The 26,974-nt window shown below is 41.1% G+C and overlaps 1 protein-coding gene across 1 annotated transcript; it reads right to left on the bottom strand.

Moving 5' to 3' along the window:
• Nucleotides 1-5,853, bottom strand: smug1 (single-strand-selective monofunctional uracil-DNA glycosylase 1). The gene is made up of 2 exons (XM_034229449.1): nt 5,401-5,853; nt 1-1,740 (listed from the first exon to the last, which is right to left on the bottom strand). The coding sequence occupies exons 1-2, from the start codon at nt 5,719-5,721 to the stop codon at nt 1,204-1,206; spliced, it is 858 nt and encodes a 285-aa protein (XP_034085340.1). The 5' UTR covers nt 5,722-5,853; the 3' UTR covers nt 1-1,203.
• Between the last annotated feature and the right edge of the window lie 21,121 nt (nt 5,854-26,974).

Raw genomic sequence — 26,974 nt, 5'->3', positions numbered from 1 at the left:
TTGTCAGTAAGCCTTTATCTTTAATCTTCGAGGGAGACACATTCACATTGAATGTTCACATTGTGGATACAATCGTTGTTTGAACATATAAAATACATTATTGAAATAAAAACAATGAATAAGACATTTAAATAAAGAATACAACAAATAGTATTGTACGGTGGTCCAGTATCAAATATTTACAACTGTACATCTACAAAATATGTTTCTGAACTTTGTAAGGTTACCATGTAAATGCTACAGTGAGTATCACAATAAGAAAGCCTTTATTTGTCCCACAGCGAGGTAATGTACAGTGATACAGCAAAGGGACCGTGCAGACAAAAGTAGAGTCGAAGATCAACATAATAAGTAAAAAGGCAAGCACACGTAAAATAAATAATATAAAAGCACGCTAAATAGGGGAATATAAAATAAACTACTCAGCGGTGAGCCTGCTGTAACAGGCTACTACTCCGAGTATGTTTTTCTTCCTGAGGACTGCACCTATACAGCTTAATTTTCTTCGGAAACATAGGACATGAAAGACCTTGTTTATATAATGTATATGATAATAATGATAAATGTTCAACTTGGTAAATGATTGAATACCTTTTTAAAGGTAAATCAAATACCTAATATGTGCATGGAAAGCACCGCATTGTGAAATACATTTTTCTCTTTCGACATGTTTAGTGGTCAGTGTGTGTCCCAATACACAGGATACATGTCCGGACAATTTGTAATGCCTGTATTAATATATTCCTAAGAAGTTGAATTAATGCTATTACCTGACAACAACTCCTAAACACAGCATTCTCACCGAACACTGAGCTTACACGTTGACTATAGACTTACAAGCATATACAGTACAGACAGTAGTGTTGTTTTTTTCTTACAATAAATGCCTAATACCATAGTGCTGTGCTCAGCATGCTACCTTCAGATAAACAGACAAATCAATGTTTACAGAAAAATAAAGTTTGCATACGCTGACAGTTGTGATGCCAGACGTGGGATAGTATGACGAGATCTCCTTGGAGCAGCTCAAATACAGACTGATCTGTAAGGGGAATTGTGATCCTGCCCTTTTAAGAAGAACACTAACCCATTGATCACATCACACACACTAAAGTCTCTAACTCAAACTTCTCACATCCTGGTCGATTTTCAGAGGTAGTGGGCTGCTGTTGATAAGGCCCGTGTCAGAGAAGGTGTGTTAGCTCACAGGTTGTCCTTGTTCAGCAGTGACAACACACCGAGTTCTTCCAGCTTGGCTCTGGCTACTTCCTCCCAGCCCTTATTGGCTCGAGGGTTCCTGGGTGACGGGTGCATAATGCCCTCGACTCGGACCCTAACCCCTGCTGCGGACAGGGCTTTCCTCGCTCGCTGCTCTGCCACCCTCCCAACCCCGATCACCATGGAGACACCCAGAGCCTCCACTGCCTGGCACAGAGCAATGTCACACAGGGCAAGGAGGGCCTCCCGCTCACCTGCAGGCAGCTCAGGGGGGGTTAGATTCTTCCCACTGGCCCCGAGGAACATGAGCGGACATAGATTGTGCACAAAGCAGTGCTGGAAGAACAGTGCTGGTTCACCACACAGCTTCCTGAAGAAGCCCCAGAAACGTGCGCCGCTCACTTCCTTCTGAGTGCAGGCAAGTCCTGTGATCCGCCGCTTTGGATGCTCGTCCTGAGGATGACCCACCTCCCCTGTGATCTGCAGCCAATCCACAACTGAGCTCACCTCACCAAACGGGACCTGTGGCCAGAAAAGTAGATATTTGTTTTTTTACCACATCATTTACTGCAGTACTTGACACTGATTTGTGTTGGTTGAAGGTAAACAGCACACCAGCAACTGGTTGGAAAAAAAATAGGAAACTATAGTTTGAACTAGGTTTACTTTTTAAAAAATCTGAATTTCTAGATTAAAATCAGAGTTTTGAGATTTAAATTTGAACCCTTATTTTTCCCGCTAGGAATTCTGAATTCAAACTAAGCATTCTCAGATAAATTATTATTTAGATCTCAAAATTCTAAATGTGAATTTAGAAAAGGGGGGGTTATGTCACAATGTTAATAGTGGTATTGAGACCAAATATGTAATCATTTATTGTTAGAATCATCCTTTCAATACATGATACAGCTTATACAGATACAAAAACTAAATACCAGTAATGTGTCAAAGATCACCTGTCAGTTGCATGGTTGCGTAGAGAAAAATACAACAAGATTTAATCTTAAGAAAATTACCATGAAGTGATCATCAGGAGAAAAAAATAAGGCAAAGACTTACAGTATAAAATGTACAGCCACGTGATTATATAATATGTATATAACATTGCACAATATACAAACAACAAAAGGGAAACCACGCATGTAAAACAAATGAAGTGTACAGAATATACAACAAGGCACGTGGAAGAAACCTGTCTTTGGATGGATCTGCTGCCCGCGGAGCTCCAGTGAAATGTTGTAGGAATGTTACGCTGCAAACAATCCCAGCAAGTCTTTAAACTAAAATCTGATCAATTAAATCGATAATTCAGAAACAAATAATTGTTCAATATTTGCAGTCTGAGTCACTTAAAAGGGGCATTGCGCACCGTTACTGTATAAGGCCTTTAAATGGTGCTACATCAGGAGCTTTCGATGAAAATGCAATAATTGTGGCGGTAAAAGCCATACTCTTTTTTAGCCCCGAAATTCAAATTCTTAAAAAAAGGTTGAATTGTGAAATAAATATGAATTATTTTCTCAAATTTAAATCTCAAAACTCATATATGGTAGGAGCTTAAATATTTTTTTGTCACGATTTTAATGGTTTAATTTTGAAATGCTGTTCTCCCTGTCTCTTGTCTTCCTTCCTGTGTTTGCCCTCCTGTGTCTGAGTGTGTCAGGGAGAAAATAATTCAGATTTGTATCTCACAATTCTACCTTTTTTTAGCCTCAAAATTCCGAATTCTTAAAAAAAGGTCGAATTGTGAGATTTGTGAATGCCAGCAGGTTCAATTATGTTCAATATAAAACAGAACCATCAATGGTCAAAACAGTATAGTGAATTATTATCTCTTAGTATAAATGTTTGTTGTTCTTCTAGCAGTGTGTTGCAAGAAAGAATAACAGAACTTTACAAAGAAAAGAAAGAAAAAGCCCTAAATATTGACCTATGGAAGTGATGGATAGGGAAGAGGATAGGGTAACATGTGGGAAATGTTTTTTTAGCTTTGAATTTATGCAAAAAGTTACAGTTTATGCATCAGGAATATAAAGTCATCATTTGGAGTTTAAAATCTGAGTTTTGAGATTAATATTAAGAACTATTTTTTGTGTCCCCTCACAATTCATATTTTAAAATCTCAGAAATAAATCTAAATTCAGAAATTAAACATCACAAATCTTTTCATCCTCGGAATTCTTCACTTACAATTCAGGATTCTCAAAAGAAATCTGAATTTCAAGATCAAAATTTGACTTAGTTTCTCCCTTTGCAAATCTTTTGTCAAATTCAGAATTCCAAAAAATAAATGCAATAATTGTGGCGTTAAAAGCCATACTCTTTTTTAGCCCCGAAATTCAAATTCCGAATTCAAAAAGGTTGAATTGTGAAATAAAAATCTGAATTATTTTCTCCCTTCGCTATTCTTTGAATACATTTAGTAAATACACATAAAATTGAAATAGTGCAAGAATTTCAATTGTATTTGTATTTACTTGTATTTTACTTGACTGAAGATAATTACTGCATAATGTCATGTGATCATGAAGAAAGGCTCTTTGAAATCAGTGATGCGGAGTGCGATGACATCATTGGTGACGTCATGCAGGATGTAGTGACATCATTCGTGACATCATTCGTGACATCACAGAGCCTCTCCTGAAAGTTTGCAAATAGAACTCAAATAGTGAACTCCACCAAGCAAAAGACTTGCAGTGCTTGCCCTGTGTAAAAAAGCTGATCGGCAGCTTTGATACCTTGCGGAGCATGATCACGTTGTGACGTCACTCCGAAGTGATGACGTCACCGATGAATACTTGAAATTATTATGGATTAATTACTAATCCCTTTTGTACTTCTGATAATAATTATTTATGTGTAATGCTTTAAATATACAAATATGTGCTAAATATAATTGTTCTAAATTTGAACACTAGTGTGTGACTGAATTGTATTATTTATAATGTATATACAATATGTCCACCAGAGTGCGCTATTATATTTATAACTTTTGTCCACTAGGGGCGCTATATTTAATTTCCAGATGTAATACCAAATAGGTACACTGGGGGCGCTATATTTAATTTCCAGATGTAATACCAAATAGGTACACTGGGGGCGCTATATTTTAAGAATTAATGCAAAATATCTTATCTGCCACATGGTGGCAGTTTTGAGTGGGTGTTGACTTTACTTGTATTACTGGCTCTGTCCACCAGGTCTAGAAATATTTCACTTTGCTCTTATTTGGTGCAATAATTGTGGCAAAAGCCATACTCTTTTTTAGCCTCGACATTTAAATTCCGAATTCTTAAAAAAGGTTGAATTGTGAGATAAAAATCGGAATTATTTTCTCCCTTCGCTATTCTTTGAATACATTTAGAATGTTGAGATCTAAATCATAATTTATCTGAGAATGCTTAGTTTGAATTCAGAGTTCCTAGGGGGAAAAACAGGTTCAAATTTAAATCTCAAAACTCAGATTTCAAACTAGAAATTCAGATTTAATTTTCTAAATGTATTCTCATAAATATGATTGTTTCCCCATATGGTAGGAGCTTAAAATATTTTTTTGTCACAGATTGTAATGGTTTAATTTTAAAATGCTGTTCTCCCTGTCTCTTGTCTTCCTTCCTGTGTTTGCCCTCCTGTGTCTGAGTGTGTCAGGGAGAAAATAATTCAGATTTGTATCTCACAATTCTACCTTTTTTTAGCCTCAAAATTCCGAATTCTTAAAAAAAGGTCGAATTGTGAGATTTGTGAATGCCAGCAGGTTCAATTATGTTCAATATAAACCAGAACCATGAATGGTCAACACAGTATAGTGAATTATTATCTCTTAGTATAAATGTTTTTTGTTCTTCAAGCAGTGTGTTGCAAGAAAGAATAACAGAACTTTACAAAGAAAAGAAAGAAAAAGCTCTAAATATTGACCTATACAAATCTTTTGTCAAATTCAGAATTCCAACAGAAAAAATGCAATAATTGTGGCGTTACAATACAAATACAATACAAAGAACAAAGGAAAAACGAACATGTTCTTGCAGTGAAAAATAGGGATTGTTGTTGTTTAGGTTAACTTCCGCATTCAGATCATCGCGCATGACTGAGCAGAGACTCTGAGACTAACTGTTTCTACCAGTTAAACATGTACGCCAAGTAAAAAAAGCTAACTGACAGAAATCTAAACGCGGTGCTCACCCCGGTCTGTGCCATGCCGAAAGGTCCCGGATTCATCCCTAGAAACAGGATCCTCTGTCCGGGGCGACAGTACCTCTGCACGTAGCAGCGGTGCGTGTCCCAGGCGTACTCCAGTGGGTTGTAGATGTGCCGGACGGGCTCACTGAAGGACAGCCGGCGGAGGTGGGCGTTCAGCTCCAGCTCCACCTGCAGGAACCTGGCGGAGGGGGGTTGACCGACCCCCGGTCCTGGTTTAAAGCCCTGCTCCTCTGACCCACACAAAGGCAGCTCCTTCCCCCCATCTGCAAGCGCGTGCTCTCCTGTATCTTCTGCACACGACATGTTTTATTCTAAGTGCATTGAACGAGGTGTCAGAGTAAAACGTAACTCTACGTTCCGACAGCTTTCCTAAAATGTTGCCTTGATAGCGTACTGAGCTGCAGGGTTTTGTTGATGTGTGATTTCTTCCTCTGCTGTTTCCTGCAAAATGGTCGTATTCAAAGTGGTTGGCCCCCTCTAAAGCATCACTGGTGGCATTACAGCCAAACAGATAGGGTGTTTTTTCCCCAGACCCACACTTGAGACTAGAACATGGCACTAAAGATGCAGGCTCATGGAAACCTCTCGTGGGACATTTAGGCAAACAATAAATCGTAACTGTTTCTTGAAATACATGTCGTAGTTTTAAGAAGCAGAACGATGGATTTGACTCTGAGATGTCCCCCTTTGAGAGTATTTCTTTCATTTCCATTTGATAACATTTAGAGACATCTCATGACAATTGTCAAATCAAAACATAAATAATTCATGGTGTAATTGAATCAATGTTGTCTATCAGTGTATCTAGGGGGGCACTAGGCGGTGCTGCAGGTACCCCTATAGCCAGAGCACGTCCAAGAAATGTATGTCTTTTTTTTTTTAATGTGTGAAATTCATAATTTGAAAAATTATTGATTCGAAAATAATATGCTACAGTGCAAGTAGCCTACATCTGGGTCTCTAGCCTCATCCCAATACCCCTCCTCGATTCCTCTCTTCCCCTCCTCCGGGACTTGACCCGGAAATCGATCAAGACACGCCATTTTGAAGGACGTCCCAATAGCTGAAATGCACACGAGGCTTCTCAATTCTTAAATTTCCCCTCCTCGACTCCCCTCCTCGAGACTTAGTCCCGCCCACAGGAGATGCGAGCGGGGGACCGAGGAGAGAGGAGGGGAAGCAGCAGACGTTTAAAGAAATGAGAACTCCTCTCCTCTGAGCGGTCATTTTAAAGAGACGTCCGTTCATTATTACGTGGCAACAGCTGCATCAGCTGTTGCAGTGTTTTGTCATAGCACTGTATCTCTGTTAGATCAGCTGAACATTGTTCCCCCACATATTTACTTTGAATTCATTGAGAGTGCGGTATAATGAGACAATAACAGGCTACAGATGCGGACACACACACACAAATATATTTATATAAATATATACAATTTAAAGTATGAGAGCACTCTCATAATAACGTAACACAATCAGAGACTGGATATATCCCCCCCCCCCCCCCCTCTCTCTGGTCGCTGAAATGGGGAATTGAAATTACGGGCCAAAAGTTGTATTTACAAGTATTAAAAGTATAAGCAGAGGACACCAAACCAACTGAGACCCGTATGTCCGCCGCATCTACGCACTGTACAACACACACCTACACACTGTACAACACACACCTACACTGTACCACACACACACACACACACACACACACACACACACACACACACACACACACACACACACACACACACACACACACATACACATACATACACACTGCCTACCAAACACACTTACAGCTCCTAAAGCATAATCAGGCTACAGCCGTTGTGTATTTTATTATGTGAAGCACTAAATGGTCTTAGAAACATCTGGACTCTTTGTTTGTATATCTACTAAACTACAGCAAATAAAGAGAGTAATGTAGGCCTGTTATACTGAGTGATATATATTGTACACTGCTCTGCTTTCTGCAAGGACCTCACAGCTGTTCTCACTGTAAACATCGCAACGCGATGAAAGCAGTTTCTAAAATAATATCCAGAGGGATGCATGCAGAGCTGTCATTGGCTGAGATAAGTCCGGCCGTGCGTCACGCCTCCACCGTTCCCGGAAATGCATCCACGAAGGAGCCGTGGAGGACCCATCAGTGTATCCTCTGTTATAGCTCCTCCAGAGAGCCTCCTCGACGCTCGATGCTCGGTCCTCGGTGTGCATTTAGAGAAATTAGATGTCCTTCAAAATGGCGCGCTGAAATTCATTTCCGGGTCACTACTGGAGGACCGAGGAGTCGAGGAGTCGAGAAGGGGACATTTGAGTATTGAGAAGTCTCTATACGGAGGAGTCGAGGGCCCATTCCCAAACCGCCCCCCTACACCATACCCCTCCGTTTGCGCGTTCATGCGGAGGGTCCGCCATATTGAGGGCTGTTCCAAAGCAACGAGTGTGGAGGGGGAGTGGCCTATCAAGCCCTCAAACAGCGAGTCTGGATCGATGCTGACTTGAGACCGGTCTCTACCTGACCCGAGTCATGCTGTGTGTGTCCGTCAGGAAACACGCTGTTTACAAGTCCACTGATAAACTGCGATGTTAACAACCTCATGATAACCTCATATGTTTTAACTTAGGATCATACCTGTGTTTAGTCTAGAAAAAGGTAAATGTGTGCATTTTATTATAAAGTTGTGTATATTTACAGACCGTTGCAAAAACTAAGAAGCTTATAAAGGGTTTTAAACTAAAAGAGCTTTGAAACACAATGAAAGATGTTTGGAGTTTTATTTGAGTTATTCATTTAAACTTTTTGTCTAAGAGATGCTGATTTGAAACCGTTGTTACGGCATTTCCTGTTTCTGCCGGAGAGAGGGGACTCCCTCCATCTGACAGGAGGGAGCCTCGTTGAGCTCTGTAAGCCCCAATAAGTAAACTTAACTCAAAAAAATTAGGGCAACTGATTGCCTCAAGTATTTTAAGTTAATCAACTCAAAACTTACAATTTTCAAGAACTTAAATAATTGGATTAAATGCTACATGTACCTATTGATTACAGTCAAATTAAAATGGCTTATTAAGTCAACTCAAATATGTTCAGGTACTGTGACTTAAACATTTGAATTCACCTCTACTAATGGATTAAGTTACCAGAACTTAAAGACATAAGTACTCAGTCTTTTATTTTTTGGGTTAACAGAACTCAATATTTATTATTTCAACCAAACCAAACACATTGACTTAGTCAACTCAAAATCACATAACTTAAAACTTAAAAACATTGACACAACTGATTGCCTCAATTGAATCGAGTGTGACTAACTTGAACAGCTTTACTACATTTCTTATTTTCTAGCCCTCCTATTTAACATGCTGTCCTGTTAACATTTACAAGACAGTAAAATAAGTAGTCATAAAAAAAATAAAAAAAATGCAAAGGCAATTGTACTTCTGGCACGTTTAGGTTAAAACCTGAATAGAGCAACAACTTTGATAAAATCACAATGACAGTCTTTAACTGTAAAACCCTAAAATGTAAATGAATTACATTAACAAGTATCAAATCTTCATCTGGATGAGTTAAAGTGCAACAACAACAACAAACAAACAAACGCATAAACACACATTCACATGATTAATGCCAGTTAATCAGAAATATTTGGTATTATTAAAGTGCAAACAGTCATCCCTCAAAATCAAAGACACTTTGATGTGAACAATGGTAAACAGTACACATTTGACATTAATACAACATGTACAAGTAAAAGGGAACATTGAGCAGCTTGACCACCTGGCTGAAAACCTGCAGCAACTGGTACAGCAACTTTCTTAAGACATTTTTATTTCAGAAGGAAATCACTTTGAAGTAGAGGGAAAATGCCTTAAAATGCCCCACCTGTTGTTCAGATGGATTTCTACTAGGGATGCACGATATTGGTTTTTTGAAACCGATACCGATAACTTCCTGCTTCTCAAGACCGATACCGATAACCGATAATAATATAATATATATATATATATATATTAAATGTACCTGTAGTTTTTGCACACCTGGTGGTAAAAAAAAGACTAGTAGTGAGCAAATGACATGAGCATTACTACTATGAACAAAACTAACCCTGGGGTCGTCTCTGGCAAACTTCTTGCCTTTTTCAAAAGCCTCGTCGATAGGTAAAAGCCCCGGTGCCTTTGCAGCTGGCTTTGGATTCGCCGCTAGTTTAGCAGCGCAGGCGTCTTCGTACGCTTTTAACACACCATCGTAGCGATGGCGATGTTTCAGGTGACTAATCAGGTTGGAAGTATTATAGCTCGTTGCCTTTTTCCCTCCTCGTGGAACTTCTGCATTGCATTTGTTAATACAAATAGCAAGCGAACTATCTAACTCTGAAACTTTGAAATAGTCCCATACTACCGGCGACATGTTTGTTTACTATCCTGGCTTCACGGCCGCACACCATTTACGTCACAGCCAGGCAGTTAGGGAGCGCTGGATTTGTGAAAAACTCCCCTCTTCCTAAATCACTAATACCACAGTACTGGCAAAACGGGAGGAGCCGAGTGAAAAACAAGCGCCCCTCATCCCAATCCACCCACACCGCAGTATTTTGTTCTTTTTTTTACCCAAAAAATATATTGTATATTATCGGGGCTATTAATACTTTTATCGGGTTTATCGGGATGACGTCATAATTCCTAATATCGGGCCGATAATTATCGGGCCGATAATTATCGGGCCGATAATTATCGTGCACCACTAATTTCTACACATGCATCAGCAAGTCATTCTTGAGGGTCTGCAACTTGGGCGACAATTTACCATCTTCCAGACCAAGTAAAACCTTCTGAGTGAACTCGAAAGTGTTTGTCAGTCCTTTGGGATAGCTGAGGTGTAATAAATAAATTAGTCCAAACATTACCAGGAATGCATCTGCAAGTCTGGGGAGGCTGACCACAATATCATTTTCGATGACAACAGAGATGGTCACAGGCTGATATTGCACTTGACTTGTGCCATTGTCACTGGTGACAGTAAGGAGGGCCACAGTGGCCCTCCTTACTGTCACCCCAGTGCTGGAATTGGGCCGGTACTCACCGTATCACCGTATCATCCATATAATATGGATGTATAATAAGAACGGCGGTAGAGTGTTGAGTACTGGCACGGTGCATGAGTACCGGAGTACCGCCAGCATGCCGGTACTGAGCAAGAAGTGCCGGTACTCCATGGGTCAGAACCAGAAGTGCCGGTACTGCGTACCGGTCAGTACCGGCCCAATTCCAGCACTGTCCATATATATATATACAGCCGCCCGGTACTCAGTAGATGCGTCATGAGGTGCCGAACGGACATTCTCATTTAATGGTTTAATTTTGAAATGCTGTTCTCCCTGTCTCTTGTCTTCCTTCCTGTGTTTGCCCCCATGTGTCTGAGTGTGTCAGGGAGAAAATAATTCAGATTTGTATCTCACAATTCTACCTTTTTTTAGCCTCAAAATTCCGAATTCTTAAAAAAAGGTCGAATTGTGAGATTTGTGAATGCCAGCAGGTTCAATTATGTTCAATATAAAACAGAACCATCAATGGTCAAAACAGTATAGTGAATTATTATCTCTTAGTATAAATGTTTGTTGTTCTTCTAGCAGTGTGTTGCAAGAAAGAATAACAGAACTTTACAAAGAAAAGAAAGAAAAAGCTCTAAATATTGACCTATGGAAGTGATGGATAGGGAAGAGGATAGGGTAACATGTGGGAAATGTTTTTTAGCTTTGAATTTATGCAAAAAGTTACAGTTTATGCATCAGGAATATAAAGTCATAATTTGGAGTTTAAAATCTGAGTTTTGAGATTAATATTAAGAACTATTTTTTGTGTCCCCTCACAATTCATATTTTAAAATCTCAGAAATAAATCTAAATTCAGAAATTAAACATCACAAATCTTTTCATCCTCGGAATTCTTCACTTACAATTCAGGATTCTCAAAAGAAATCTGAATTTCAAGATCAAAATTTGACTTAGTTTCTCCCTTTGCAAATCTTTTGTCAAATTCAGAATTCCAAAAAAAAAATGCAATAATTGTGGCGTTAAAAGCCATACTCTTTTTTAGCCCCGAAATTCAAATTCCGAATTCAAAAAGGTTGAATTGTGAAATAAAAATCTGAATTATTTTCTCCCTTTGCTATTCTTTGAATACATTTAGTAAATACAAATACAATTGAAATAGTGCAAGAATTTCAATTGTATTTGTATTTACTTGTATTTTCCTTGACTGAAGATAATTACTGCATAATGTCATGTGATCATGAAGAAAGGCTCTTTGAAATCAGTGATGACATCATTGGTGACGTCATGCAGAATGTAGTGACATCATTCGTGACATCATTCGTGACATCACAGAGCCTCTCCTGAAAGTTTGCAAATAGAACTCAAATAGTGAACTCCACCAAGCAAAAGACTTGCAGTGCTTGCCCTGTGTAAAAAAGCTGATCGGCAGCTTTGATACCTTGCGGAGCATGATCACGTTGTGACGTCACTCCGAAGTGATGACGTCACCGATGAATACTTGAAATTATTATGGATTAATTACTAATCCCTTTTGTACTTCTGATAATAATTATTTATGTGTAATGCTTTAAATATACAAATATGTGCTAAATATAATTGTTCTAAATTTGAACCCTAGTGTGTGACTGAATTGTATTATTTATAATGTATATACAATATGTCCACCAGAGTGCGCTATTATATTTCTAACTTTTGTCCACTAGGGGCGCTATATTTAATTTCCAGATGTAATACCAAATAGGTACACTGGGGGCGCTATATTTTAAGAATGAATGCAAAATATCTTATCTGCCACATGGTGGCAGTTTTGAGTGGGTGTTGACTTTACTTGTATTACTGGCTCTGTCCACCAGGTCTAGAAATATTTCACTTTGCTCTTATTTGGTGCAATAATTGTGGCAAAAGCCATACTCTTTTTTAGCCTCGACATTTAAATTTAAATTAAAATTCCGAATTCTTAAAAAAGGTTGAATTGTGAGATAAAAATCGGAATTATTTTCTCCCTTCGCTATTCTTTGAATACATTTAGAATTTTGAGATCTAAATCATAATTTATCTGAGAATGCTTAGTTTGAATTCAGAATTCCTAGGGGGAAAAACAGGTTCAAATTTAAATCTCAAAACTCAGATTTCAAACTAGAAATTCAGATTTAATTTTCTAAATGTATTCTCATAAATATGATTGTTTCCCCATATGGTAGGAGCTTAAATATTTTTTTGTCACGATTTTAATGCTTTAATTTTGAAATGCTGTTCTCCCTGTCTCTTGTCTTCCTTCCTGTGTTTGCCCTCCTGTGTCTGAGTGTGTCAGGGAGAAAATAATTCAGATTTGTATCTCACAATTCTACCTTTTTTTAGCCTCAAAATTCTTAAAAAAAGGTCGAATTGTGAGATTTGTGAATGCCAGCAGGTTCAATTATGTTCAATATAAAACAGAACCATCAATGATCAAAACAGTATAGTGAATTATTATCTCTTAGTATAAATGTTTTTTGTTCTTCTAGCAGTGTGTTGCAAGAAAGAATAACAGAACTTTACAAAGAAAAGAAAGAAAAAGCCCTAAATATTGACCTATGGAAGTGATGGATAGGGAAGAGGATAGGGTAACATGTGGGAAATGTTTTTTAGCTTTGAATTTATGCAAAAAGTTACAGTTTATGCATCAGGAATATAAAGTCATAATTTGGAGTTTAAAATCTGAGTTTTGAGATTAATATTAAGAACTATTTTTTGTGTCCCCTCACAATTCACATTTTAAAATCTCAGAAATAAATCTAAATTCAGAAATTAAACATCACAAATCTTTTCATCCTCGGAATTCTTCACTTACAATTCAGGATTCTCAAAAGAAATCTGAATTTCAAGATCAAAATTTGACTTAGTTTCTCCCTTTGCAAATCTTTTGTCAAATTCAGAATTCCAAAAAAAAAATGCAATAATTGTGGCGTTAAAAGCCATACTCTTTTTTAGCCCCGAAATTCAAATTCCGAATTCAAAAAGGTTGAATTGTGAAATAAAAATCTGAATTATTTTCTCCCTTCGCTATTCTTTGAATACATTTAGTAAATACAAATACAATTGAAATAGTGCAAGAATTTCAATTGTATTTGTATTTACTTGTATTTTCCTTGACTGAAGATAATTACTGCATAATGTCATGTGATCATGAAGAAAGGCTCTTTGAAATCAGTGATGCGGAGTGTGATGACATCATTGGTGACGTCATGCAGAATGTAGTGACATCATTCGTGACATCATTCGTGACATCACAGAGCCTCTCCTGAAAGTTTGCAAATAGAACTCAAATAGTGAACTCCACCAAGCAAAAGACTTGCAGTGCTTGCCCTGTGTAAAAAAGCTGATCGGCAGCTTTGATACCTTGCGGAGCATGATCACGTTTGTGACGTCACTCCGAAGTGATGACGTCACCGATGAATACTTGAAATTATTATGGATTAATTACTAATCCCTTTTGTACTTCTGATAATAATTATTTATGTGTAATGCTTTAAATATACAAATATGTGCTAAATATAATTGTTCTAAATTTGAACCCTAGTGTGTGACTGAATTGTATTATTTATAATGTATATACAATATGTCCACCAGAGTGCGCTATTATATTTCTAACTTTTGTCCACTAGGGGCGCTATATTTAATTTCCAGATGTAATACCAAATAGGTACACTGGGGGCGCTATATTTGAAGAATGAATGCAAAATATCTTATCTGCCACATGGTGGCAGTTTTGAGTGGGTGTTGACTTTACTTGTATTACTGGCTCTGTCCACCAGGTCTAGAAATATTTCACTTTGCTCTTATTTGGTGCAATAATTGTGGCAAAAGCCATACTCTTTTTTAGCCTCGACATTTAAATTTAAATTAAAATTCCGAATTCTTAAAAAAGGTTGAATTGTGAGATAAAAATCGGAATTATTTTCTCCCTTCGCTATTCTTTGAATACATTTAGAATTTTGAGATCTAAATCATAATTTATCTGAGAATGCTTAGTTTGAATTCAGAATTCCTAGGGGGAAAAACAGGTTCAAATTTAAATCTCAAAACTCAGATTTCAAACTAGAAATTCAGATTTAATTTTCTAAATGTGTTCTCATAAATATGATTGTTTCCCCATATGGTAGGAGCTTAAATATTTTTTTGTCACGATTTTAATGGTTTAATTTTGAAATGCTGTTCTCCCCGTCTCTTGTCTTCCTTCCTGTGTTTGCCCTCCTGTGTCTGAGTGTGTCAGGGAGAAAATAATTCAGATTTGTATCTCACAATTCTACCTTTTTTTAGCCTCAAAATTCTTAAAAAAGGTCGAATTGTGAGATTTGTGAATGCCAGCAGGTTCAATTATGTTCAATATAAAACAGAACCATCAATGGTCAAAACAGTATAGTGAATTATTATCTCTTAGTATAAATGTTTGTTGTTCTTCTAGCAGTGTGTTGCAAGAAAGAATAACAGAACTTTACAAAGAAAAGAAAGAAAAAGCCCTAAATATTGACCTATGGAAGTGATGGATAGGGAAGAGGATAGGGTAACATGTGGGAAATGTTTTTTAGCTTTGAATTTATGCAAAAAGTTACAGTTTATGCATCAGGAATATAAAGTCATAATTTGGAGTTTAAAATCTGAGTTTTGAGATTAATATTAAGAACTATTTTTTGTGTCCCCTCACAATTCATATTTTAAAATCTCAGAAATAAATCTAAATTCAGAAATTAAACATCACAAATCTTTTCATCCTCGGAATTCTTCACTTACAATTCAGGATTCTCAAAAGAAATCTGAATTTCAAGATCAAAATTTGACTTAGTTTCTCCCTTTGCAAATCTTTTGTCAAATTCAGAATTCCAAAAAAAAATGCAATAATTGTGGCGTTAAAAGCCATACTCTTTTTTAGCCCCGAAATTCAAATTCCGAATTCAAAAAGGTTGAATTGTGAAATAAAAATCTGAATTATTTTCTCCCTTCGCTATTCTTTGAATACATTTAGTAAATACAAATACAATTGAAATAGTGCAAGAATTTCAATTGTATTTGTATTTACTTGTATTTTACTTGACTGAAGATAATTACTGCATAATGTCATGTGATCATGAAGAAAGGCTCTTTGAAATCAGTGATGCGGAGTGCGATGACATCATTGGTGACGTCATGCAGAATGTAGTGACATCATTCGTGACATCATTCGTGACATCACAGAGCCTCTCCTGAAAGTTTGCAAATAGAACTCAAATAGTGAACTCCACCAAGCAAAAGACTACCAAGTGCTTGCCCTGTGTAAAAAAGCTGATCGGCAGCTTTGATACCTTGCGGAGCATGATCACGTTGTGACGTCACTCCGAAGTGATGACGTCACCGATGAATACTTGAAATTATTATGGATTAATTACTAATCCCTTTTGTACTTCTGATAATAATTATTTATGTGTAATGCTTTAAATATACAAATATGTGCTAAATATAATTGTTCTAAATTTGAACCCTAGTGTGTGACTGAATTGTATTATTTATAATGTATATACAATATGTCCACCAGAGTGCGCTATTATATTTCTAACTTTTGTCCACTAGGGGCGCTATATTTAATTTCCAGATGTAATACCAAATAGGTACACTGGGGGCGCTATATTTTAAGAATGAATGCAAAATATCTTATCTGCCACATGGTGGCAGTTTTGAGTGGGTGTTGACTTTACTTGTATTACTGGCTCTGTCCACCAGGTCTAGAAATATTTCACTTTAATCTTATTTGGTGCAATAATTGTGGCAAAAGCCATACTCTTTTTTAGCCTCGAAATTTAAATTTAAATTAAAATTCCGAATTCTTAAAAAAGGTTGAATTGTGAGATAAAAATCGGAATTATTTTCTCCCTTCGCTATTCTTTGAATACATTTAGAATTTTGAGATCTAAATCATAATTTATCTGAGAATGCTTAGTTTGAATTCAGAATTCCTAGGGGGAAAAACAGGTTCAAATTTAAATCTCAAAACTCAGATTTCAAACTAGAAATTCAGATTTCATTTTCTAAATGTATTCTCATAAATATGATTGTTTCCCCATATGGTAGGAGCTTAAATATTTTTTTGTCACGGTTTTAATGGTTTAATTTTGAAATGCTGTTCTCCCCGTCTCTTGTCTTCCTTCCTGTGTTTGCCCTCCTGTGTCTGAGTGTGTCAGGGAGAAAATAATTCAGATTTGTATCTCACAATTCGACCTTTTTTTAGCCTCAAAATTCCGAATTCTTAAAAAAAGGTCGAATTGTGAGATTTGTGAATGCCAGCAGGTTCAATTATGTTCAATATAAAACAGAACCATCAATGATCAAAACAGTATAGTGAATTATTATCTCTTAGTATAAATGTTTTTTGTTCTTCTAGCAGTGTGTTGCAAGAAAGAATAACAGAACTTTACAAAGAAAGGAAAGAAAAAGCCCTAAATATTGACCTATGGAAGTGATGGATAGGGAAGAGGATAGGGTAACATGTGGGAAATGGTTTTTAGCTTTGAATTTATGCAAAAAGTTACAGTTTATGCATCAGGAATATAAAGTCATAATTTGGAGTTTAAAATCTGAGTTTTGAGATTAATATTAAGAACTATTTTTTGTGTCCCCTCACAATTCATATTTTAAAATCTCAGAAATAAATCTAAATTCAGAAATTAAACATCACAAATCTTTTCATCCTCGGAATTCTTCACTTACAATTCAGGATTCTCAAAAGAAATCTGAATTTCAAGATCAAAATTTGACTTAGTTTCTCCCTTTGCAAATCTTTTGTCAAATTCAGAATTCCAAAAAAAAAATGCAATAATTGTGGCGTTAAAAGCCATACTCTTTTTTAGCCCCGAAATTCAAATTCCGAATTCAAAAAGGTTGAATTGTGAAATAAAAATCTGAATTATTTTCTCCCTTCGCTATTCTTTGAATACATTTAGTAAATACAAATACAATTGAAATAGTGCAAGAATTTCAATTGTATTTGTATTTACTTGTATTTTACTTGACTGAAGATAATTACTGCATAATGTCATGTGATCATGAAGAAAGGCTCTTTGAAATCAGTGATGCGGAGTGCGATGACATCATTGGTGACGTCATGCAGAATGTAGTGACATCATTCGTGACATCATTCGTGACATCACAGAGCCTCTCCTGAAAGTTTGCAAATAGAACTCAAATAGTGAACTCCACCAAGCAAAAGACTACCAAGTGCTTGCCCTGTGTAAAAAAGCTGATCGGCAGCTTTGATACCTTGCGGAGCATGATCACGTTGTGACGTCACTCCGAAGTGATGACGTCACCGATGAATACTTGAAATTATTATGGATTAATTACTAGGGCTGTCAGTCGATTAAAATATTTAATCGCGATTAATCGCACATTTTGTATCTGTTCTAAATGTACCTTAGAGGAATATTTTTCAAGTTTTTAATACTCTTATCAACATATGAGTGGACAAATATGCTTTATGCAAATGTTTATTATCATTTGAACAATGACAAATATACTCATGAATATTAAACACAACAACCTCTGAACATTACAAATATTCGCCTCAATTCAACCTGGAACCTCTTTCATTCAATGATACAATACAAAGTGTGTGTGTGTGTGTGTGTGTGTGTGTGTGTGTGTGGTGTGTGTGTGTGTGTGTGTGTGTGTGTGTGTGTGTGTGTGTGTGTGTGTGTGTGTGTGTGTGTGTGGGCCGTGTGTGTGCTGGAATTGGGCCGGTACTCACCGGTACGCAGTACCGGCACTTCTGGTTCTGACCCATGGAGTATCGGCACTTCTTGCTCAGTACCGGCATGCTGGCGGTACTCCGGTACTCATGCACCGTGCCAGTACTCAACACTCTCCCGCCGTTCTTATTATACATCCATATATATATATATACAGCCGCCCGGTACTCAGTAGATGCGTCATGAGGTGCCGAACGGACATTCTCATCGCTCTAACCGCTGGAGTTTCACAGCGGCTGTCAGCTGTTTACTCCTGTCATTCAAACAGAACGTGCTGGAGACGGGGCGAGGCTTATCTTCTCCATGTAAATACTGTGGTGGAAACGACTATGTCAAAATTAACCTATTTGACCGTGATTTAATAGTAATACACGTTTCAAAATAATAATAATAATAATAATGCCGAAGTAACAACATACTGAAAACTGTTAGTAAAACCATGTTTTAATGCTTTACAATTTACATACCTAGATGCACGTGTGTTGTGTTTATGCAGTGCAACTCCCACCCAGTGGGTGGCTATGTAGAGTGATAGAACAGAGCAGGCACGCCCCCGAGAGAAGGAAAGCAAGTCACGTCACAAATTAGCATTTCTAAAATGTTAGCGTGGATTAATAAGAGTGCAAAAAGACAGCGGTTGTCGCCGGAAGAAACTTCAAATACAGAGAATGCTGTGCCTGTGTTGGAAATTGTGTCTGATGGGGAGCTTTCTTTGGTTGATCCTCCTGCTCCAAGTTCTAGTGCATTAGCATTAGCACTAGCTCCGCCGCCTCCTCCAGAGCCTCTAACGTTAGTTGCTGCTGGCGCAACTGCCACCACCAACACCGGGCAAAGCGATGCACCTGACTGCTGGACAACGGACCAGGTGCAATATTTTTGCAAGACCAATGCATGGCTCCTTCTTAAAGATAAGAAGCTAGGATGTCGGATATGCAGAGATGTCAAATCTTTGGGAATACACACTGGACAAGGACTGAAACTGTCAACTGAATGGGGTGAGTGTGCAGTGTCTCATTTCGGTGTTGACAAGGTCAAACAACAAGCTAGCCTGTGAAAAAAAATCAAAGAACATAAAGAATCACAAGCCCATGTAAAAGCTGCTGACATCCTTACATCTGCTTCACGTGAAACTATTCAACATCAAGTGCAGTCTATGCATAAATCTGAATTAGACACCACTATCAGAGTTTTTCGAACGGCATATAAAATTGGCAAACATAGCCGGCCATTCACAGACATGCCAATTGATTTGAATGTACAGAAACTGAATGGGCTGAACGTGGGCAGGGTTTTGCACTCCAATAAAACCTGTGGCGAAATCATCGACCACATAGCTCATGAGCTGAAGAAAAAAATGGCAAAAGACATTACAGAAAACCAAAGAAAACTCTGTGTTTTGGTCGATGAATCTACCACTATTAGTGGTAAAACGGTGCTTGTTGTGTGTCTACGCTCAGCATTAGCTGATGCTGAGCCCGAAACGTTTTTTTGGGAGCTGATCGAGTTGGATGGAACAACGGCTGATGACATCACAAAGGCGTTAATGGAGTGTCTTGGAAGAGATTTTAACGAGGACTTTTTAGGTCAGTGTTTCGTTTCTTTTGCATGTGATGGGGCTTCAGTCATGCTAGGGAAGAGAACAGGCGTTGCTACCCAGTTGTGTAGTAAATTCCCAAGCCTGTTTGTGTGGCACTGCTCCAATCATCGTCTAGAGCTGGCAGTTGGGGATGTGGTCAAGGAGGTCTCAGGGCTCAATCATTTCCAGATCTTTTTTGACAAACTCTATTCCTTGTTCCATGCCTCCCCCAAAAATCAGAGGCAGTTAGCGCAGTGTGCGCAAGCAGTCGGACAGCGTCTCCTGGTGATAGGGCGTGTTTTGTCCATCCGCTGGGTGGCTTCAAGTGAAAGGAGCGTCAGAGCAGTCTGGGAAAACTACCGAGTGCTTCATGATCACTTCACAAATGCTGCAAACGACACGAGCAGGGATTCCAGAGACAGAGCAAAGTACAAGGGCCTGGATGATGTGCTCACATCTGCAACGTTTGTCAGCAATCTGGGACTGATGTACGATGCGCTCACAGAGCTCAGCGACCTCTCTCGGCAACTCCAAAAAAGAGAGATGACACTGCCTACAGCAGATAGGCTCTTAACTCGAGAAATACGAGTTTTTGAATCCATGGTCACCATGCCTGGCCCACACATGACTACAGTTCATACAGCTATAGCTGAGAAGTCCTTCAAGGGTGTTGCCCTGCGTGAGAATGGCAGGCTTGTACAGATTCATGCAGGTCAGTTTTTCTGCAGTATGGTAGAGAATCTGAGACACAGAATGACTTCCACAACCTCCTCTCATGTCAGCACAAGAGAAATCCCATTACATGGCCGGGAGGCCCGGGACAATCAGCTAATCCAGGACATGAAAGTTATCCATCCTGGAAGTTGGCCTGAAGAGGAGTTAGACGTACAGTATGGGGACGTAGAGGTGCTACGTTTGTGCGAAGTGCTGAAAGTGGACAGAAGAGAGACTGTTCAGGGCTTTCGCGAATACAAGGAAACCAGGGCATCCCGTACACCTGCTGCCATGGAGCCTCTACTGAAAGCAGTCCGAACCATCGCTGCCTCCACTAGTGAGTGTGAGCGGGCATTCAGCTGCATGAACGATATCCTTACTGCAAAAAGGAATGCTCTCTCTGTCAGCCGACTGTCCAGCCTGGTTTTCATTAAATGTAATGGACCATCACTAGGACAGTTCAATCCGGAACAGTATGTGAGGTCCTGGCTGGCAAAGGGAAGGAGAAGTGCTGATGAAAGAGCCTGTCCAGCTCCAGCCCCTGATACTGATGTCCCCAAGGCCTTCTGGAGCCTTTTCTAACAATGTGAAGTATATTGCAAAGCAGCTCACCCAGTGAGAAGACTTTTGGCATAATGTGCCGATTTGTACAGATCCTGGAGATAGAAGGACTTCAGACCAACCAGGGAGTTATCTGATCAGCTTGGTGTTCAATGTAACTCTTTACCATGGCTCAGACTTTGTTACTTGCAGTTACAGTTTCTCATTTTAGATTGTGCAAATTTTGCATTTGTTTTTACATGTTCTTTGTTCATGCTCTTTATCATTTTTCTGAGTTGGAAAGTTAGATTGCATCATAGTTTACTTTATACATATTTGTATTCTTCAGTGGTGAAGTATATTGCAAAGCAGCTCAGCCATGTGAGAAGACCTTTTGCACTTTTTCGTTTTTCGTTTTCTGAGTTGGAAAGTTAGATTGCATTCAAAATGTACAGAAATACTTCCATCCATCCATCCATCTTCTCCCGCTTATCCGTGGTCGGGTCGCGGGGGTAGCAGTTCCAGCAGAGAGCCCCAAACTTTATTTTCCCTGGCGACATCAACCAGCTCTGACTGGGGGATCCCAAGGCGCTCCCAGGCCAGCGAAGAGATATAATCCCTCCACCCGGTCCTAGGTCTACCCCTTGGTCTCTTCCCAGCTGGACGTGCCTGGAACACCTCCCTAGGGAGGCGCCCAGGTGGCATCCTAACTAGTTGCCCCGAACCACCTCAACTGGCTCCTTTCGACGCGAAGGAGGAGCGGCTCAACTCCGAGTCCCTCCCTGATGACCGAACTTCTCACCTTATCCCTAAGGGAGACGCCAGCCACCCTGCGGAGAAAACCCATCTCGGCCGCTTGTATCCGCGATCTCGTTCTTTCGGTCATGACCCATCCTTCATGACCATAGGTGAGGGTAGGAACGAAAATGGCCCGGTAGACAGAGAGCTTTGCCTTCTGGCTCAGCTCCCTTTTCGTCACAACGGTGCGGTAAAGCGACTGCAGTACCGCTCCCGCTGCTCCGATTCTCCGGCCCATCTCACGCTCCATTGTTCCCTCACTCGAGAACAAGACCCCGAGATACTTGAACTCCTTCACTTGGGGTAAGGACTCATTCCCTACTTGAAGTGGACAGTCCATCGGTTTCCTGCTGAGAACCATGGCCTCAGATTTGGAGGTGCTGATCCTCATCCCAGCCGCTTCACACTCGGTTGCGAACCGATCCAGTGAGTGCTGAAGGTCGCAGACCGATGAAGCCATTAGAACCACATCATCTGCAAAAAGCAGTGGTGCAATCCTTAGTCCACCGAACTGCAGACCCCCTCCCCCATGACTACGCCTCAAAATCCGATCCATGTATATTACAAACAGGATTGGTGACAAAGCGCAGCCCTGGCGGAGGCCAACCCTCACCGGAAATGGGTCCGACTTACTGCCGAGGACCCGGACACAGCTCTCGCTTTGGGAGTACAGAGATTGGATGGCCCTGAGTAGAGACCCCCTCACCCCATACTCCCGCAGCACCTCCCACAGTAACTCCCTGGGAACTCGGTCATACGACTTCTCCAAGTCTACAAAACACATGTAGACCGGATAAGCGTATTCCCAGGCCCCCTCCAGGATCCTTGCGAGAGTAAAAAGCTGATCCGTCCTTCCACGACCAGGACGGAATCCGCATTGTTCCTCCTCAATCTGAGGTTCGACAATCGGCCTGACCCTCCTTTCGAGTACCTTAGAGTAAACTTTCCCGGGGAGGCTGAGTAGTGTGATGCCTCTGTAATTGGCACACACCCTCTGATCCCCCTTTTTAAAAAGGGGGACCACCACCCCGGTCTGCCACTCCTTCGGTACTGTTTCCGACTTCCACGCAACGTTGATGAGACGTGTCAACCATGACAGTCCCTCAACACCCAGAGCCTTCAGCATTTCCGGGCGGATCTCATCCACCCCCGGGGCTTTGCCACTGTGGAGTTGTTTGACGACCTCAGTGACCTCCCCCCGGGAGATTGGTGTTGATCCCCCGTCATACTCCAGCTCTGCCTCTAACATAGAGGGCGGAGTTGTCGGGTTCAGGAGTTCCTCAAAGTGTTCCTTCCAACGCCCTAACACTCCATCAGTTGAGGTCAACAACGTCCCATCCTTACTGTACACAGCTTGGATGGTTCCCTGCTTCCCCCTCCTGAGGTGTCGGACAGTTTTCCAGAACAACTTTGGTGCCGCCCGAAAGTCCTTCTCCATGTCTTCTCCGAACTTCTCCCACACCCGCTGCTTTGCCTCGGCCACGGATGAGGCTGCTGCCCTTCGGGCCTGTCGGTACCTTGCAACTGCCTCGGGAGTCCCCCGGGATAACAAATCCCTGAAGGCCTCCTTCTTCAGTCGGACGGCTTCCCTGACCACCGGTGTCCACCAGGAGGTTCGAGGGTTACCGCCCCTTGAGGCACCTAGGACCTTGAGACCACAGCTCCCCGCCGCGGCTTCGGCAATAGAGGCTTTGAACACCGACCACTCTGGTTCAATGTCCCCAACCTCCACAGGAATGCCCGAAAAGCTCCGCCGGAGGTGTGAGTTGAAGGCCTCCTGAACTTGGGCCTCCTCCAGACGTTCCCAGTTCACCCGAACTACACGTTTGGGCTTACCAGGTCTATCCAGAGGCTTCCCCCGCCACTCGACCCAACTCACCACCAGATGGTGATCAGTTGACAACTCCGCCCCTCTCTTTACCCGAGTGTCCAAAACATACGGCCTCAGGTCCGATGATACGATAACGAAATCGATCATGGACCTTCTGCCTAGGGTGCTCTGGTACCACGTACACTTATGAGCATCCTTATGTTCGAACATGGTGTTTGTTATGGCCAATCCATGACTAGCACAGAAGTCCAGTAACAAACCACCACTCCGGTTCAGATCAGGGGGGCCGTTCCTCCCAATCACGCCCCTCCAAGTGTCTCCATCATTGCCCACATGTGCGTTGAAGTCTCCCAGCAAGATTAAAGAGTCCCCTTCAGGAGCCCCATACAGGACTCTTTCCAGGGTCTCCAAGAAGGCCGTATACTCTGAACTGCTGTTGGGTGCATAAGCACACACAACAGTCAGAGTTTTCCCCCCCATAACCCGCAGGCGTAGGGAGGCGACCCTCTCGTCCACTGGGGTAAACTCCAACAACGAAGCACCTAACCGGGGACTTGTGAGTATCCCCACACCCGCCCGGCGCCTCACACCTTGAGCAACTCCGGAGAAGAATAGAGTCCAACCCCTATCCAGAAGTAAGGTTCCAGAGCCGACGCTGTGCGTAGAGGTGAGCCCAACCAGATCCAACTGGTAACGCTCCACCTCCCGCACAAGCTCCGGCTCCTTCACCCCCAGAGAGGTGACGTTCCACGTCCCCAAAGCCAGCTTCTGTCGCCCGGGTCTGGTCCGTCGAGACCCTCCGCTTTCACTGCCACCCTTCTGGCAGCGCACCCGACCCCATCGATGTTTCCCGTAGGTGGTGGGCCCGCGGGACGGAGAAGCAGAGGTGTTGCCCACGTTGCCTTTTCGGGCTGGGCCCGGCCGGGCTCCGTGGCAAGCCCGGCCACCAGACGCTCGCCGACGAGTCCTCCTTCTGGGCCTGGCTCCAGAAGGGGACCCCGGGCTTCCTCCGGGCCGGGTATCCTCACTTCTTTGTTGTTCTTTCATGAGGTCTTTTGAACCAATCTTAGTCTGGCCCCTTGCTTGAGACCAATTTGCCATGGGAGACCCTACCAGGAACACAAGGTTCCAGACAACACAGCCCCCAGGTTCATCAGAAATACTTAATTTTGTTAAAGCTTTTTATAAAAAATGCTTCTGACCAGAGCTTTGTTTCCTTGTCATTAATGTTGAACACCACCAGAGGGGCTCTCACCTGAAAGGTCTCTGCTTCATGTGTCTTCAGCAGAAGATCTAGACTTTGATTGCTATATTTTCAGTTAATATTGACCTTACTGAGCTTTAGCCATATCCGCTGCCTATCATAAAAAATGTTAAGTACAGTGAACCTTTCTAAAATATACAGTAGTAAAGAGACAAACCCACTAGCATTATAGTAGCCAAATTCTTGTTTGTGGGCTGTATATATAAAATTGACTTGAAAAAGTTGCTGATTTTAGAGTACTGGCACCTTTTTCATTCCAATTCAAGCACTGATTCTGCATAATGTCATGTGATCACCGGTGAAGAAAGGCTCTTTGAAATCAGTGATGCGGAGTGTGACGACCTTTATCTCTAAGGTGTGTATGTTCCTTTAAGGTTTTCCCTTTGGTCTATCAACTGGGATTGAGGACACCTGGCGGCTGGAGCTAGCCGGATAAAGGACCGGGCTGGATCTCGCTCTCTCTCTCTCTCTGGCAGGAGGACGCAACGTGAAGAGCAGTCACGACCAGCTGACCTTTTGTTTCGCCTGTTTGTGTTCTTCAGCAGCAGCCAAATAAACTCTTTTTTCTATTCACGCCCTCGTTTCTGTCGCGCGTTTGTTGTGGCTGACAGCCATGACAGCTGGGGGCTCGTCCACTTCTTTTTATCTGTGGTACAGCAACGGATAGGTGAGATTTGTGTTGGGAGTTGGTGCGCGTGTATGAAGTTTGTTGGGAGCGCGTTTGCAGTGCGGCCGGTTTCTTTGTTTCGGCTCGTTGTGGGAAGGACATTAGATTTCAGATTGTTGTTTGGGGGACTGATTTGATTACTTTGTGATGCTTTGATTTGTTTGGTATTATATTTCGGGAGAGTGGTTGCTTCTAGTTGTTCTTAGCCGTGGTCAGCTGTTCGTTTTTGTTTTTTCCCTTTCTCTCTTGTGTGGGTTTGTTGGTGCGTTGCATGCGGAGCAGTGCGGAACGGTGCGGAGTTTTCCCTGAGGTTAAGCGGCGGTTCCCTTGGGATCGTTGAGCGGGGTGTGTAGTGTTGCGGAGAAAGTGGTTGAAGCCTTGGCTTGGGAGCATGGCCGTGGTCTCAGTAGTGTTGCTAGCTTGCTAGTCGCTTTGCTGGATTAGCGGTCTCCAGTGCATAAATACCTACCATAAGTAACTGCATGAAGACGAGGGAGGAGATTAGTCAGTGGGATGGTGAGTTAGTGGGGAAACTCCAATCAAAAAATTAGTGTTCCACTTTGGACGCATAATAAACGTGGTGGTATCTGTCCGGTTGGTTTTTGTTTTTGTTCTCTTCTTTCGGTTTAAAGGTCCGGTGTTGTGTTCCGGTGAGGGGTCGGTGTAAATTAAGATGGCTGACGTAGAGGCATTTATTGAAGCTCCGTCTCAGGAGTCTCTTGCCACTTGAGAGCAGCTGCTCTTAATTGCTGAGCATTTCTCTGTGTCTATTGTCGGTGAAAGACAACATAAAAGACTCTATAGTGTCGACATTAAGTGAGACAGGAGTGTTTGCTGCAAAGGAAGAGGGGGTTTTGTTAAAACCTTTTTTTCAGGCTAGTTCACTGTCCTTTGAGCAGCAGAAGGAGATGTTATTGTTGCAGCTGGGTCATGACAAAATGAGGTATGTGATGGAGTGTGAAAAGGAAATTGCAGTGGAGCGGATGCGACAGGAGACTGAGAGAGCCAAACTGGATATGGAAGGACAACATCTTTCTATGGTCAGAGATGGTGCGGTGTTGGGTGAGTGGCACGGTGAACAGGTGCCCAGGTCTCTTCATCGGTTCGATGCTAACAACTTGCGCTTGTTACCGCAATTTAATTAAAGTGATCCTGACACTTTTTTTTTGCTTTTTGAAAGTGTAGCTAAGGCTAGGGATTGGCCTGATGCGGACTGCGCTCTGATGCTTCAGTGTGTTCTCACAGGGAGAGCACAGTCAGCATATTCCTCCTTATGTCTTGAGGATAGCTCTAGCTATAGTAAAATAAAATCGGCGGTGCTTAGAGCATATGAACTGGTGCCAGAGGCCTATCGACAGCATTTT

The sequence above is a fragment of the Gymnodraco acuticeps genome, unplaced genomic scaffold, assembly GCF_902827175.1.
Source record: "Gymnodraco acuticeps unplaced genomic scaffold, fGymAcu1.1, whole genome shotgun sequence".
Taxonomy (NCBI): Eukaryota; Metazoa; Chordata; class Actinopteri; order Perciformes; family Bathydraconidae; genus Gymnodraco; species Gymnodraco acuticeps.
The sequence above is the reverse complement of the archived record's forward strand: the minus strand, read 5'-3'. Positions and strand labels throughout refer to the sequence as shown.